The 15,811-nt window shown below is 34.4% G+C and overlaps 1 protein-coding gene across 1 annotated transcript in view; it reads left to right on the plus strand.

The window, feature by feature from the left end:
* LOC136041416 (sodium- and chloride-dependent GABA transporter ine-like) overlaps window positions 1–15,811 on the plus strand; it is a 51,066-nt gene that overhangs the window by 11,159 nt on the left and 24,096 nt on the right. The window contains exons 3-4 of the mRNA XM_065726071.1: window positions 472–611; window positions 12,525–12,753. Coding sequence (XP_065582143.1) covers window positions 472–611; window positions 12,525–12,753 — 369 coding nt within the window. The remainder of the gene's footprint in view (window positions 1–471; window positions 612–12,524; window positions 12,754–15,811) is intronic.

Here is a 15,811-nt window from a genome sequence, read left to right on the forward strand (position 1 = left end):
AAACATTCTCTCGTATGAGGTTTTCGGTCTTTTTTTTTCTGATATTTACAGTTTTAAACAACGACTTTAAAAAAACTCAAGACCAATTCCGTCTTTAAAATACAAGCTGAAATTAAGTAAGTGGTCTGTAAAACAAATCTCACTGGAAGGACTTTACAGTATACTCGGTGAAAAATAAAAGAAAAAAAAGTACGATTACGATCAAACAAGTTACAGTTCTTGGCAGGAATTCCAGATAATAGAAAAAAGAGGGGGGAACATTTAAAAGAGTGGAAAAATGGCTTGAACAATTTGAAAAATTTGAGATATCAAATTATCGTAGTGTCAAATTATCGGGAGTCGACTGCATATGTGACACTGCATTAACAAAACCAAAGTATATTATAAAAGAGAATAAAAAATAATAAAATAAATTTTGGTATTTATTTGGCTATAGAGACTGGTTCATTTTTCTTTGATGTTATTTCATAGGTAAAGTTGTTTACGTCACTGCCACAGTGCCCTATCTCTTGATTGGAGCTTTTTTATGGAGAGCATTGTCACTTGAAGGAAGCGAAATGGGACTGAAATTCTTCTTTCAACCCAAGTGGGAGCAGCTCCTTGAAGCTAAGGTAATGCTCCTTTGCATTTTTTTTCCATTTATATATGTTAAATACCTGCATGTGGTGGTGCATGGGGTTTAAATAGAAGCCCTCTAAGCAAGGCCATATCCAGGGGGAGGGGGCTATCGGTTTGGTTCTCTCTCCCCCCCTCCCACCGACTCGTAAAAAGGTAATATATATTCATGAATAGTAAGGTGAAATTAGGTGATACCTAATAAGTATCACTATGCAAAGTAATTTGCTTTCTAAAGAGATTAGGTTTGTGTAGCCTAATTATTTAACTCATTCTTATCATTCTTCTTCTAAAGGCTTTAATTAGCACTTTCTAAAATAACTAAGTATTTCTCCTTCACAAAAAGAAAACATTATATATCAATTCCAAATAACAAAACATTGACTCATTATTTTCTATATCATTTCCTTCAACTTTATCACGGCTTAAAGCATTTGCAAAATTTTCCACCCAGCCCTGCTTAATTCTGACTTTATCAGTAATTAAGGCCCTCGTCTTCTCTTTAGTTATGACCAGTCCTAAGTGACTGCTTCCTTTCTGTTTTTTAACATTTAATTTCTGACATTTAATTTTATTTAATTTCTGAATGTTTTTGAATTAATGTATCTTTGATTTTGGCTCTCCGCACATAAATTATTAAAATTAAATTTGCATATTAGTTCTTTTTTTGTGGCTAAATGGCTTTCTCTTAGTTTTGATCAGACGATTTTGAGAAATAAGGGTTGGGGAAGGAGGCTCAGTTGTCCTCCAATTTTTCGGTTACTTAAAAAGGCAACTAGAACTTTTAATTTTTAACGAAAGTTTTTATTAGTAAAAAATATACGTAACTTACGTAACAAAATTTTATATTCTTATATTTTTATTATGTATACGAGGGGGTTTGTACCCTCGTTAATCCCTCGCTCTTAACACAAAATCGTAAGTTTTGTCCCAATTCTTTAAGAATGACCCTTGAATCAGAAAGGCCGTAGAATAAATAATTGAAATTACTAAAAATACTTTAGCATAAAGAGCGAGGTATTTATCTCCTCCTAAATACCTCGCTCTTTATACTAAAGTATTTTTAGAACCCCTCATATGCGTAATAATCTCTGTTCGTTTTAAGTTTCAGTGCTACTCCTTACTTTCGATTGAAAAAACTTTTTCATGTTCATTTTTTCATTGTTTTTTTTTTATAGCAATGCTAGAAAATCCTGCGCCCTTTTCATTGAATTTTTCTTCCCCCATGACATATTCCTCCAAGGAAAGATCCTCTCGAATGAGCCCCTCCCCTCAACCCCACCCCCCAAACCAAAAAAATCCCCCTGAAAACGTCTGTACACTTCCCAATAACTATTACTGTATGTAAACACTGGTCAAAGTTTGTAACTTGCAGCCCCTTCCTTGGGGATTTAGGGGGTAAAGCCATTCCCAAAGACATAGTTATTATGGTTTTCGACTATGCGGAACAAAATGGCTGTCTCAAAATTTTGATCCGTTGACTTTGGGAAAAAAACAAGCGTGGGAGGGGACCTAGGTGCCCTCCAATTTTTTTGGTCACTTAAAAAGGGCACTAGAACTTTTCATTTCCGTTAGAATGCTCTTACGACATTCTAGGGCCACTTGGTCGATACGATGACCCCTGGTGAAAAAAAACCAAAAAAACAAACAAACAAATAAACACGCACCCGTGATTTGTCTTCTCGCAAAAAATACGAAATTCCACATTTTTATAGATAGGAGCTTGAAATTTTTGCTAAAGGGTTCTCTGGTACGCCGAATGCGATGGTGTGATTTTCGTTAAGATTCTATGACTTTTAGGGGGTGTTTTCCCCTATTTTCCAAAATGAGGCAAATTTTCTCAGGCTCTTAACTCTTGACGACAAAGACTAAATTTGATGAAACCTATATATTTAAAATCAGCATGAAAATTCGATTCTTTTGATGTGTCTTTTAGGATCAAAATTCCGTTTTTTAGAGTTTTGTTTACTATTGAGCCGGGTTGCTTCTTACTGCAGTTCGTTACCACGAACTGTTTGAAACTCTAAAACTTTTTCTAATTTTCTTTCATCCCTTCCACTCTCGTAAGATATATTACTCAGAAACGTCTTGTATAAAACCCTTTTCTCTTCTACCAAGCTTAACGCTGCTCCGCTAATGTTTCTAATTGCTCTTCGATCTTCCCTTCCTAAGACATCTTCTGCTGCAGCACAGGCCATTACCTATACTTATCTCATAACAAATCTAGCTAGAACTGTATGAATAATATATTTACCAGCCTCATTAATGCTTTAATGCTTCTTTGTTCATCACGAGTCCAGCTCCCTCCTGATGTACCTCGTTATTCCTAACAGAATAAATAAATTCTGTGGCAACTGATTCAATGTGTCCTAACCGTGAAAGAGGACCTTCCAGAACTCCTAGCCAGAACTTCAGAACGCCTAGTTAGAAAAGCTATAGGTCCCACCAGTGCAGGTCAAGGCTAATATCTTTCTCTCAATTCTAATATAAAGCGTAAAAGCCGGCTTAAAACCGTACAACCATAAATCCCTTTAGTCATCCATTTTTTTCATCCCTTTAGTCTATACTCTAATACCTTCTCTGCTTCCCTTACATCCCTTCTATTCTTCTTTGGTATATTACTGAGAAATTTCTTGTACAAAGCCCTTCTCTCGTCTACCAAACTTAGTGTCTTCACTGATATTTCTAACTGTTCTTCAATCTTCCATTCTAAGGCATCCTCTACTACACTACAGGTCATTAATTATAGTTATCCCAGAACAACTCACGCTAGAACTGTATGATTAATACCTTAATCAGCCTAAACAGCTGATTTTTTAACACGAACAAAGAATTAACTGAAATCAGAGTAAATATTATATAATATTCTAAACCAAATATTTTTGCCTATATTTTGGCTTTTTTCTCTCTATTCTTTAGACTTCATCCATTGATGAAAATGCAGCGACATAAAATAAACAGAATGATCCAAAATATATCAATTAGTATCATAATAAAATCATCCTGTTTATAGTTTTAATCTGTTGCTATGGTAAGAGCAATAATGCCTATTGACTTTATAATAGCAGGTTTCCAGATAAAACGAAATGAAATGTTTTTTATTGTGCAAAGTATACCTTTGTTTGTAATGTTTATGTCATTTTTTTTTGTCTCATTTTGTCGTTGAGTCTTATTATTCGTAGCTTTAGATATAATAATAAAAGATAAGAAAAAATATGATTTTATTATCTCCTGCTCGTCAAAAAAAAAAAAAAAAAAAAAAAAAAAAAAAAAAAAAAAAAAAAAAAAAAAAAAAATCCAGCGCGTGGAGCTGACACGGACGCTCATAAGGCTTTTGGAATCGTCCTCCTCGACCTGAATTCCTAGAATTCAACTTTAATTATCTACTGTGATGATCCCTTGGTCCAACTAAAGTGGTCCTAGTACAATGTTGTGAAAAAAAATTCTGTGTTCTCACTACCTCTCTTTTAGCACTACGGTCTTACCGCATCGTACCTTAATAAATAAAGACTGTTTTGTTTGACATCCCCCTTCCCCTTCCGAATGATGATACACAAACAAAAGACATAAAACAAATGAAGAAATCTATCATTTTTTTTAAAAGGCTCGAGTGACGGAATTGGTCTCATTTTTATTTCTTTATTTATATGAACTGAAGTCAAAATGGATGTTGTATTCACTTTCAAAATATTCTTCCTCCTCGTCACCCGCTATAATGGACATAATCCATCGCCACAAATTGATAAAAAAAAAAAAAATCCAGAACGATGCTAAATTTACAGTACGATGCTAAATACAACCATCCATTGACCATGACGAATCATCCTTTATAGTTTTGATAGTTTTATCTGATGCTAACCGATAATGCATTTCGACTTTGCATATCGACAAAAGTGTCCAGATAAAACGGAATGACGATTAGGTAATTGTAAATATTTATAAGGACATTGTCCATGATGATAAGGCATAAATGAAAAATGTTGTCATAAAAATATTTATTACTTTTATATAATTTATTTTTTCTGTGATTTTTATTTTTAGTTTAATACCATTTGTAACTTTAGAGATACAAGCAATAAAAATTCCTTGAAGCGAAGGTAATGCTGCTTTGGGTTTTTCGTTCATATATGTTAAAAACCTGCAAGCGGTGTGGAATTCGGCTTAAAGAGAAGCCCTTCAAGCAAGGTTGTATCCAGACGGGGAGGGGCTACCGGGTTCGAATCCATCCCCAGGAAATTCTGTCCGACTCGTAAAAGGTAAAAAAAAGTGTATATAAAACAAACTTAGGATGTGTCTGTTTAATTTTTTTGTAAACCCCCTTGAGAAAATCATCTCTCCCGGACGAAAATCCTGAATACATCCTTGTCTCCATGTCTATAAGCCTTTCAAGGGTACCAGAAATCATTTCTAAGCAACGAAATGCAACTGGCTATATTACAGATATTAGAATTTGAATGAGAACATTTTATTTAAACACAAATATGTATACAGTCTTAAATAATAAAAAAAGCAGTGCACATACCTTGTGGCATACTTAAGCACCGCCAATTAGACAATACCAAAATTAAGCAACCATAAACCAACTACTTAAACAACACTTAAACCAACTTAAGTTGGTTTAAGGTATGCACATGCCTAGTAGCATACACCGCCAATTAAACAATACTAAAGTTATAGCAGCCCTAAACTAACTTGTCCAGCCAAAAAACTTATATAATGTTCTTATAAACCACTTTTATGCTCAAAGCAGATACTTGTTATACATATGCTACTACTACTGCTACTAACAACTCACTGCAGCACCAAGCTGCCTAAGACCAACAAAGCTACGCAAACTCCCCCTCTATCACAATCTATTCAAAGCCTCGCTCTTTACCCCCTCCCAGGAAGTTTCCATTTCCTTTGAATCTTTCTTTATGACATCCTCCCACCCCAGATGAGGACGACATGCTTTCCGTTTAGTCTTAAGCTGAAAAGGACAATGTTCGGCAATCTGTCATCCTTCACCCACAGAAGGTGCCCTAGCCATCTCAACCTTACTTTCATTATAGCACAAGAAAGTAGGATTGAACTACATCTTTCCTACAGTCTATTGTTTGAAATACGGTCAGTCAACTGGGCACCCAGAACTAACCGTAGGCGATTTCTCTGGAAAACATCTAGCAAATCTTCATCTGCTTTTCGGATCGCCCATGCTCTACAGCCATGTTTGACTACTGTCATCACTGTACTTTCCAATATTCTAATCTTGGTTTGCAGACTTATCTTCCTATCCTTCCAGACTTTTTTTCAACTGTGAAAAACACCCTGAGCCCCGGCTATTTTACTTATAAAATCTTCACTACTCTCACCGTCTTTACTAATAATACTACCGGCGTAAGTGAAGCTGAACATCTGATCAATCTTTTCGTTACCCAACGTCACCCTTTCATCTTCACTTATTCCTAGCCTTAGTGACTTAGTCTTCTTAATGCTAATTTTCAAACCTATTCTAGCACCTTGAACTTGTGAAACCTCTAAAAATTCATTCAATCTGCTCACACTTTCATCTAGGACGCTAAAATCATCAGCATAATCTGTTTTTCATCCCCATCGTTCATCCTTTTCATCCCCGTGGTCTCCCACTGCCTTTCCTGTGCTCCTTAAGACAAAGTTCATCAAAATGATCCATATAAAGGGGGATAGAACACAACACTGCTTAACTCCAGATTTAATACGAATCAGCTGCTTACCTCATTTCTGACCTTAATTTCAGCAGTGCTATTCTTGTACATAGCACTAATCACTTTAATGTATTTGTCTGGTTTACCATACAAGAATAAAGACCTTTGCTAAAGAACATCTATCAACAGAATCAAACGCTTGCTTATAATCTATAAAACTGAGGACCAAAGGTGTGTGACAGCTAAGGCATTTCTCAGTTATCAACTTAAGAGTGAAAATTTGGTTGACACATCCTCTGCCTTTTCCAAAACCACAATATTCTTCCCTTAGAACTTTGTCTACAGCATCTCTCAGTCTAAAAAGTATCATTACTAAGTAATTTACTAGTTACAGAGACCAGACTAATGCATCGATAATTATAACACTCACTCTTATCACCTTTCTTATTCAGTGGTTTAATTAAGGTTTTCCTAAAATCGTTAGGTACTTCCCTTTTTTCCACTAGATGGTGATCTTTACTTTTAACATCAATAACAGCACTCATATATACCCTTGTATCTTGCATTGATTCTGCCAGTCTTTTGGTTTACTGTAACATAATCAATAAGGTTTGGTGTCTTTCCCTCAGGTTAATACTATGTCACCTTATGGGCCATTTATGACCAAATACGGTATTGGTTATAACTAGATTGTTATGCCTACAAAATTCAAAAATTTGTAGCCATTACTGTTTTCTTTTCCTACGCCAAACTTACCTTGGCCTGGATACCATTTATCCCTGTTTATGCCGACCTGGGTGTTAAAACCTCCTAGTAAAAACACCATATTCCTACCTGGGATACAGTCTATTTGCCCCAGCAAGTGTAAGTAAAATTCAACTGAGTCCCTAGTATCTTCGGCAGTCGGTTCAACAAGGGTAAATAGTAATATATAAATAGAATACATTTACGACGGAAGGATGACAGATGACCAAAGATTGTGCTTTTTGGTCATCCATCTAAGGCCAACCCCCCAACTTGAAGCAGGTCTTCCCGGAATGGCATGGAAATGATCATAAAAAAGGGCTTAAAAGGAGTTTGAACTTCATTAGACGGATAAATATGGAAGTTTTGAATAGATTGGAGTGGGGGAGGAGTAGAGGAGGAGTGCGCGCTGCTGTGTTCGTCTCGGGCGCTGTTTTGCAGTGAATCAAAGAGTTCGTGGTAACGAACTGTAGTAAGGAGCGACCCGGCTCAATAGTAACCGAAACTCTAAAAAATAGAATTTTACATCAAATAGTTGCATCGAAAGAATCACATTTTAATGTTGATTTTAAATACATAAGTTTCATTAAGTTTAGTCGTACCTATCAGAAGTTACAAGCCTGAGAAAGTTTTCCTTATTTTAGAAAATAGGGGGAAACAACCCATAAAAGTCATAGATTATCACAACTTGACGAAAATCACACCATCAGATTCAGCGTATCATAGGACCCTACTGTAGAAGTTTCAAGCTCCTATCTACAAAAATGTGGAATTTGTATTTTTTGCCAGAAGACAGATCACGGATGCGTGTTTATTTGTTTGTTTGTTTTGTTTGTTTTTTCCCAGGAGTGATCGTATCGACCCAGTGGTCTTATAATGTCACGAGAGGGTTCGTTCTAACCGAAATTTAAAGTTTTAGTGCCAGTTTTGAGTGACCAAAAAATTGGAGGGCACCTAGGCCCCTCTCACGCTCATTTTTTCCCAAAGTCACTGGATCAAAAATTTTAAATAGCCATTTTGTTCAGCATAGTCGAAAAACCTAATAACTATGTCTTCGTGGACGACTTAATCTCCAACGAAGCTACATACTTTGACCTCTGTTTACATATAGTAATGGTTATTGGGAAATGTACAGACTTTTTCAGGGGGATTTTTTCGCGTTGGGCGGGGGTGGAATTTATCACGAGGGAAGAGAATTTCCATGAAGAGGGCACAGAATTTTCTAGTATTATTAAAAAAAAATATTAAGAAAATAAATTAAAAAAGTTTTTTCAACTGGGAGTAAGGAGCAGTATTAAAACTTAAAACGAACAGAATATATTACATATATAAGAGGGTTCGTCTCCTTCACAATACCATGCTCTTTACGCTAAAGTATTTTTAGTAATTTCAACTATTTATTATACGGCATTTGTAATTCAGGGGTCATTCTTAAAGAATTTGGACAAAATTCAAGCTTTAGTGTAAAGAGCGAGGTATCTACGAGGGGGCAAACCCCCTCACATGCGTAATAAAAACAAACAAATATAGAAGTTCGTTACGAAAGTTAATTTGTAAGTTACGTATATTTGTTACTAATAAAAACGTTCGTAAAAAAATAAAAAGTTCTAGTTGCATTTTTAAGTAACCGAAAATGGGAGGGCAACTAGGCCTCCTCTGCTATCCCTTTTTTTTATCAATATCGCCCGTTACAAACTATGAGAAAGCCATTTAGCCAAAAAAAAAGTAATATGCAAATTTCGTTTTAATTATTCATTGCGGTGAGCCAAAATCAAAACATGCATTAGTTCAAAAACGTTCAGAAATTATATAAAAAAACAAGTTTTTTTAACTGTAAGTAAGGAGCGACATTAAAACTTAAAACGAACAGAAATTATTCTGTGTATGAAGGGGGTTGTCCCCTCATCAATGCCCTCCTCTTTACGCTAAAGTTTGACTCGTTCTCACAACTTTACTTTTTAAAACCATAAAAAACTTTAGCTTTAAGAGCGAGGCGTTGAGGAGGGGATAACCCCTTTCATACTCGGAATAATCTCTGTTCGTTTTAAGTTTTACTGTCGTTCCTTACTTGCAGTTAAAAAAAAAAACTTGTATTTTTTATCTAGCTACTATCAGCGGTAATAATTAGGTTTGTGTGATATTGTAAGCGATTCTCGGTAATTGCTAAGCGTGTGTCAGAGGGCAGAGGAAGGGAGGAATGCCAAAGGGAAAGGGAAGAAGGGAGGCAGCCAAGGGGAAGTAAGGGGGAAGCGAATAACCCGACACTTTTGCCCCTTTCCGTGTTTATCCGCTGGTGTGTTAACTTGTTCTTATTATGTCAAATTTTGAGCCACCAACCCCCCCCCCCCCACAACCCGAAGAGCAGAGCTATAAGTTATACAATTTGTCTATAATTACCTTATAAGGTTTTATCAAAGGGGTGGTTGCATAGACCTCGCAAAAGGCTCATTCGATTTCAAATCAATAAGTTCTAGTTATCGGTACGTTCTCTTTTTAAGAGTCAAGAGTGGTTTTAGGGCAACAAGCCCCCCTCCCCACGTCTTTTTTTACCAAATGCTTTCGATAAAAATTTTAAGATGACCATTTTGTTCAGAATAGTCTAAATAACAAATAACTAGACTCTCGGTTCGATATCCCCCCTTAGCCCTCGCTACAAGGGCTATCAAATAAACTTTCAAACAAGGATCAATCCATTTATTTAGGCAGTGAAAACAGGTACAAAAGACTAGGTATTTCGATCACATATACAGCGACCGTCATCAGTAGAAACATTAGTATTTCTGTTGATGACGGTTGCTGTGTATTTGATCGAAATACCTAGAGCTTTGTACCTGTTTTCATTGTCTAAATAAATGGATTTACTCCATTCGAACGTTTATTGTTCGTCATAGAAAGGCAGTGTGGTCGGAGAAAAGGATGCCTAATTTAAGGTATAGTGTCGAAAATACGGTTTTTATAATTTATACTTGTTGCTTTTTGTTAACATATAAGGTTTTTATAGAAGAGGTTGTCGTATAAACTTCAGAGGGGCTTATTGGTTTGAAAATTGAAAGTTCTAGTGCCCTTTTTAAGAGTCAAAAGCGATCAGAGGGTAATCAGTCCAAAAGTCAAATAGCAATAACTCACAGCCCCCGGGGCAAGCTGCCCATTGTTAACATATAAGGTTATTGTTGAAGAGATGTTCGTTTTAACTTTGGATTGGGCTCGTGTGATTAAAAATTGAAAGTTCTCATTTTTCATAGTTAAAAGTGATCAAAGGGCAACCAGCCCCTCCCCCAACCCCTACTCCTCGAGTGTATTTGGTCAAAATTTTGAGATACTGATTTTGTTCAAAACAGTCCAAATGCCAAATAACTATGCTTCTGGGACTGAACCCCCCCCAGCCCCCAGGGAAAGGGATACAAGTTGCTTATTGTTACTTTGATACTTTGTTGACTTTGATATTTTGATTTACTGATTTATGTGGCTAGGGTTGTGAGTTATGCACGTTGCTTATTGTTACTTTGATACTTTGTATAGGCTACTTTGATAATTTCTTTACTTTGTTACTATGATATTGTTACCCTGATACTAGTTTTGATACTTCGATGAAAATTTGATATTAAAAAAAGAAATTAATTTTGAAATTGGGAATGGTGAAAAACTTGAAACTTTGGCAATCAAAAACGAACAGAAATTAATTGAAAAAAAGATTCAGAAAGTGAAGTTTTTCAAAGAAAAGTAAAGACCATACAGCAGAAACATTACCTATAATAATTCAACCTCAAAACGACCTCAAATTACCATTAAAGCATAGATGAAACCTAAGAAGAACAGAAATTGAATAAACAAACATACAACGGGTACTAAATAAATCTTAAAACGAACAAAAATCACTACAAATAAGAGTTTGGCTACTACCTCCTTCACTTAATATAAAAGTCAAATGCCTACTATGTCATTGGAGCTTTACTGAAAATGATTTTATTTTCTTTTTTCTTTTGTTCTTATTACATCTTATATTTTCTTATCTTATCTTACATTTTTATTTTCTACATCTTATACATTACATTACCTTACAATATACATTATACATATACATTATCTTACATGTTATTTTCTACATCTTATCTTATATTTTCTTTTGTTCTTATTACACCATTGAGAATAAAATTAAAGTCAAATAAAATCCTGAACCAAAGAGTTTTTTAGCAGTTAATATAATTGTATACCAAATATTAAGCTTAATTTTTATCCAAGACTGTTCAAGACACAGCTTATATCCAGTAAAAATCCATTGACGCAGTTAAATCTTTATCAATTGGCTGAAACGATGAGCAGCAGCCAAAGAGATAGTAAGGAGGGGTATATAGCTATCTATAGTTTACCATATGCTCATAAAATTTATGATTTAAAATATAAAAGGTTTCCGATTACCTGGTGCTACCAGGAAACCATTCCAAGCCTGAATTTAGTCCTATTCCTCGGTACTTACCGTACACTACTAAAGTTATTTTCATAACTTTACTTTTAAGAACTAGTTTTCCAGATTAGAAATGGTGAGAATCTTTTTCTTGCAATTTTATTGTTCCTTGTGTCCCTTTCGTAAGTTCGTCTACTAGGTCAATTCCGCTTTTATAAGTGTCATTATTATAGTTAGGAGTTATTTATTGTTGAGGACAAAGCAAAATTTTTGAGCAAAGTTCAGTTCATTATTTTAGTTACGAGTTATTTATTGTTGGGGACAAAGCAGTTTTTGAGCGAATATATTCAAGCATTTAGAATATAATTAGTTTGAGCATTTGGAAAATTTAAGTAATACAATGTTCTTTTGCTATGTTTTTTTACTTTACCAATGTAGATGATAAATTCTAGAATTTCAGATTTTTTTTTTAGGAAATTCTAGATTTTTTATTTATTTTTTGATGATAGGCTTTTATTCTCTTGGTAAGTAATAGTGTTAGGTGAATATCATTTTCAGGACTAGACCCACAGCCTAAAATATAATACTTCTACCTCTTCCCTGTCCGAAAGGCACAGACTTTTGCTGAACTTAGACAAACTGTTTGTCGTGAAAGTGAAGCTTAGAAATAGATATAATCATAGAAAGCGAAGCTTTTGAAATATATGCTTTGGGTTCCCACCAAAGTATCTTGGGTTTTATGTCTTTGCTCAATTTGGATTTATTAAGATTTTAAAGATATGCCAAAGTGGAAAAAGCCTATACTGCTTAAAATCCTGTTCGTATCTTAGTGATTGCGTTTTAGAACGTAGCGTAGAAGAAAAGCATCTCAGACACAATTTTAGGAAATAATTTGGTTGCCAAGTTAAAGCAGATATATTAGTTATCTATGCAATCTTTAAAGCCCTACAAATAGTGAATAAACTGAGCTTGAAAACAAATACCTGGTATAATTTTGGCTATGTACCCACTCTGGATAGTTTTACTATCGTAACGCAACTATTCACCAAGATAAAAAAAATCATTATCTTGAAGTTTAAATAATTGAAGACATTTTTCAGGTCTGGGTTAACGCAGCCGCACAAAATTTCAACTCGATAGGCATAGCTTTTGGTTCATTAATAGCTTTTGCAAGTTACAACCCTTTTAATAACGGCCTCATAAGGGACACAATTTTGATTTCTCTTGTGGACGCAGTTACTTGCATTTTGGCTGGAATGTGTGTCTTTGCTACGCTTGGCAACCTTGCCTATGAACAAGGCACTACAGTTGAAGAAGTTGTCAGTAATGGTAAGGCATTTTGACCAAATTGATTGTAAACAAGTTTTAGGCCTGCTCTGGCTAGGAGTGATTATTTACTAGGGAAGAAAAAGACCTCAAATGAGGAAAAGATTCAGCCAGTGAAAAAGAACTGAGAACTTCAATGCCATTAATAACAAACTAACCTTTGGAAAGAAGTCAACAACAATAAATAAAGAAAAAATACGTAAAAGCAGGAAAAAGACGGTGAAACTATCCATCTTCCTAATTGAAATTGAACAACGAGTTTTCATTTTTCGTCAATGTTTTCTTGTCAGTTTTAATTATACGTCTGCTATCTTTTCTTATTGACTTCTTTTGGAAGCTAATATTCTAACATTGCCATTGAAGAAACCTTGGCGAAGGTCGTTGCCGAAATATCCGGATTAAAAAAATCCAGATATTAGAATCCAAATGTCCAAAGATCATACTTTGAAAGGAGAATAAATCATACATTGGCTCATGTGTAACTTCTTTGGCTTCCCTTATTGTCTTTACTGTTCACCATTTTTTTTTAATGGAGCAAAATAAATTTTGGTCCTCGTTTGTGCCAAATCTGGCCAAATATTTACTTCACCCCTTGAACTGAACTTGGAAAATAAACCTAATAAGAAAAAGCAACATGACCTGAGGCTTGTGGTGCAATCAATAAATAAATAAAAGGTATAATCGCAAAAACCAGATTATCAATAAAACGGTGTATCAGAGGTGCTTGTGTAGCACTCTTAGTCCTTTTTTTCTTATTATTCAGTTGGTACATGGCCTATGTTACTTTTATCTTTTATTTTTCTCTTTTCTTTTGCTCTTTAGGTCATTTTTGTAACTTGACTGGTCTTCAGTGAATTTATTGGTTCACTCAATATCCGTGAAATACCGTACAATTTTATTTCAGAAGCCCTTTGAGCACAGCTCTGGAATCAAATATGTTGTTAAACGTGTATTTTAGACTGTAATAAACGCTATTTTCTGGTTTTATCCTTAGAAAAGCATTTAAAAGAGTATTTCAACGAAATGCTGTATCTACATCAAAACCTAAAGAAGGGTTTACTCACTTTTTAAATTTGAGCAGGTGTAGAGGAGCAGTTGGAGCTCAGACTGGTCCAACGTGTGTTTCCAATAATATAGAGTGGATGACTCTCAATCTTAAAATGAGTAGGAATATATTAAAACTACAATGATGAAGCGCTGCAATGGATGAATAAATGAAAAAAAAATTCGGGGATATAATTTCATTTATTACCATCATACAATGAAAAACAGCGGAGCAAAAGAGGGAAAAAAATTTTCTACATAAAGGCAAATAAACAACCATACAAATACTAATCAGCGTAAAGCAACCAGATGAGATGGGGATGAGGGCCCCGCCTTAAGCATGCTTCAGAAGCAAGTCCTTGTTGATGATGGTGCAAAGTACGCATAATACCAGTAACAATAAACCAAGTAATTGACTTTCTATTCCGATAAGAACTTGGGAAATAAAGAAGAAATTTATAATACGAAAATAATAAGGGTGGATTCGATTCTGATCACTTTCACGAGGCAAAGAGTAAATACCAGATACAAAGAGTATAACATGGTTGCGAAAAGTTGAGTAAAATTTCATGGAACTGCACCTATTATAACGAACACGATTCTCAAATATCTTATTATAATCCATCTTTAATTTTTAATGTCAGTTTCAAGTTTCTGCCACATAGCTAAAACTGAATCGTGTACCGAATTCTGTGCAATGACCTGAGGCTAGGAATACGGGGAATAACGACAAAACGCCAGTTTGAGTACTTAAGGAATCTTAGCACCTTAGCTCTTATGTAATTAAATTATGTAATGTTATTCAACATTTTAACCATAGAATATAGGAATGTAACCTCTGATGAGTACCTTTTGCTTTACCAAAGGTTTGAAAGGAGTTTAAACTTCTAGCGCCGCTGATAGCACATCGTTATCCAGCAGAAATTATTTTTACCAATGTATTGATTTTATAGAAAATTAAACGTCTAAGTTAAAATGCACCCAACCTTAAATTTTCTTTAAGTATAAATATGTTTTTTTCTTGAATTACTTTTTCTGGAATAAAAAATAGTTACAGAGCATTAAGTATTTAGAACGGTAGGCTAAAAAAGAGAAAGAATGAAAAAAGAGGAAGAAAGATGTACCCATTGCCGGTAGCGCCAATATTTGAAATTTTAGTGGGGTGGGGGCTAGGACTTTTTGTCAATGACGATCTGTGGCTAGGATTTTTTGTCAATGACGGTAAAAAAAAAAGATAATTTCTCGAAATGTAAGGGAGTAGTTTTTGATTTTTTTAAACAAAGATAAAAGACAGGTATTTTCATAATCTAAGGTGTAATTAATGTCATTGTTTTTTTCTACCTCTTTGATAAAATCTGTTCTTGTATCTTTTGCCGAGTATAAAGCAAATAAAGATATAAAAATTGCAAATACTTCTATCTTTAGTTTTCAGAATTTTTGTTAGAATTTTATGCTAGATCATGTTTTTTTTTTTTTTTTTTTTTTTTTTTTTTTTTTTTTTTTTTTTTTTTTTTTTTTTTTTTTTTTTTTTTTTTTTTTTAATACACAATAGAAGTCCGTCTTAATTGCTATTTTTGTTTGAAAACATCCAAATAGTAATGAGGCTCTTTTTAGGAAACAGAGGATCCGTGTTCAAGTACTCTGTGACAGAATGTTTAATCGTATACCAACAATTGTAGAGAGAGCCCCAGGGTTTTAAATAATTTTTGTACTGTGCTGTTATTTCAGCACAATCTGAGGCATCCTGATTCTGACTTGTCCGCTTGCAGTCTTTCGTTATAACCTATTTTTCCATCCTTAGAACTTCGATGAATATTTTAAAAATGAGCTTCCATATGCAGTAATATTTAAAGTCTTATTTAATGTGTAATTTTCATTCTATTGAGGAAAAGTAGATTAGAATGTGTAAAAAAAACATTATTCTGCTTAAGCAAAAAAAAGCCGAAAGCTTTATATTGTGACAGAAGAATGTGAAAAAAAAGTATCTGTCTATATTTTGGAATTCAGTATAAAAGTT

This window comes from Artemia franciscana, unplaced genomic scaffold (genome assembly GCF_032884065.1).
Source record: "Artemia franciscana unplaced genomic scaffold, ASM3288406v1 PGA_scaffold_218, whole genome shotgun sequence".
Classification (NCBI taxonomy): domain Eukaryota; kingdom Metazoa; phylum Arthropoda; class Branchiopoda; order Anostraca; family Artemiidae; genus Artemia; species Artemia franciscana.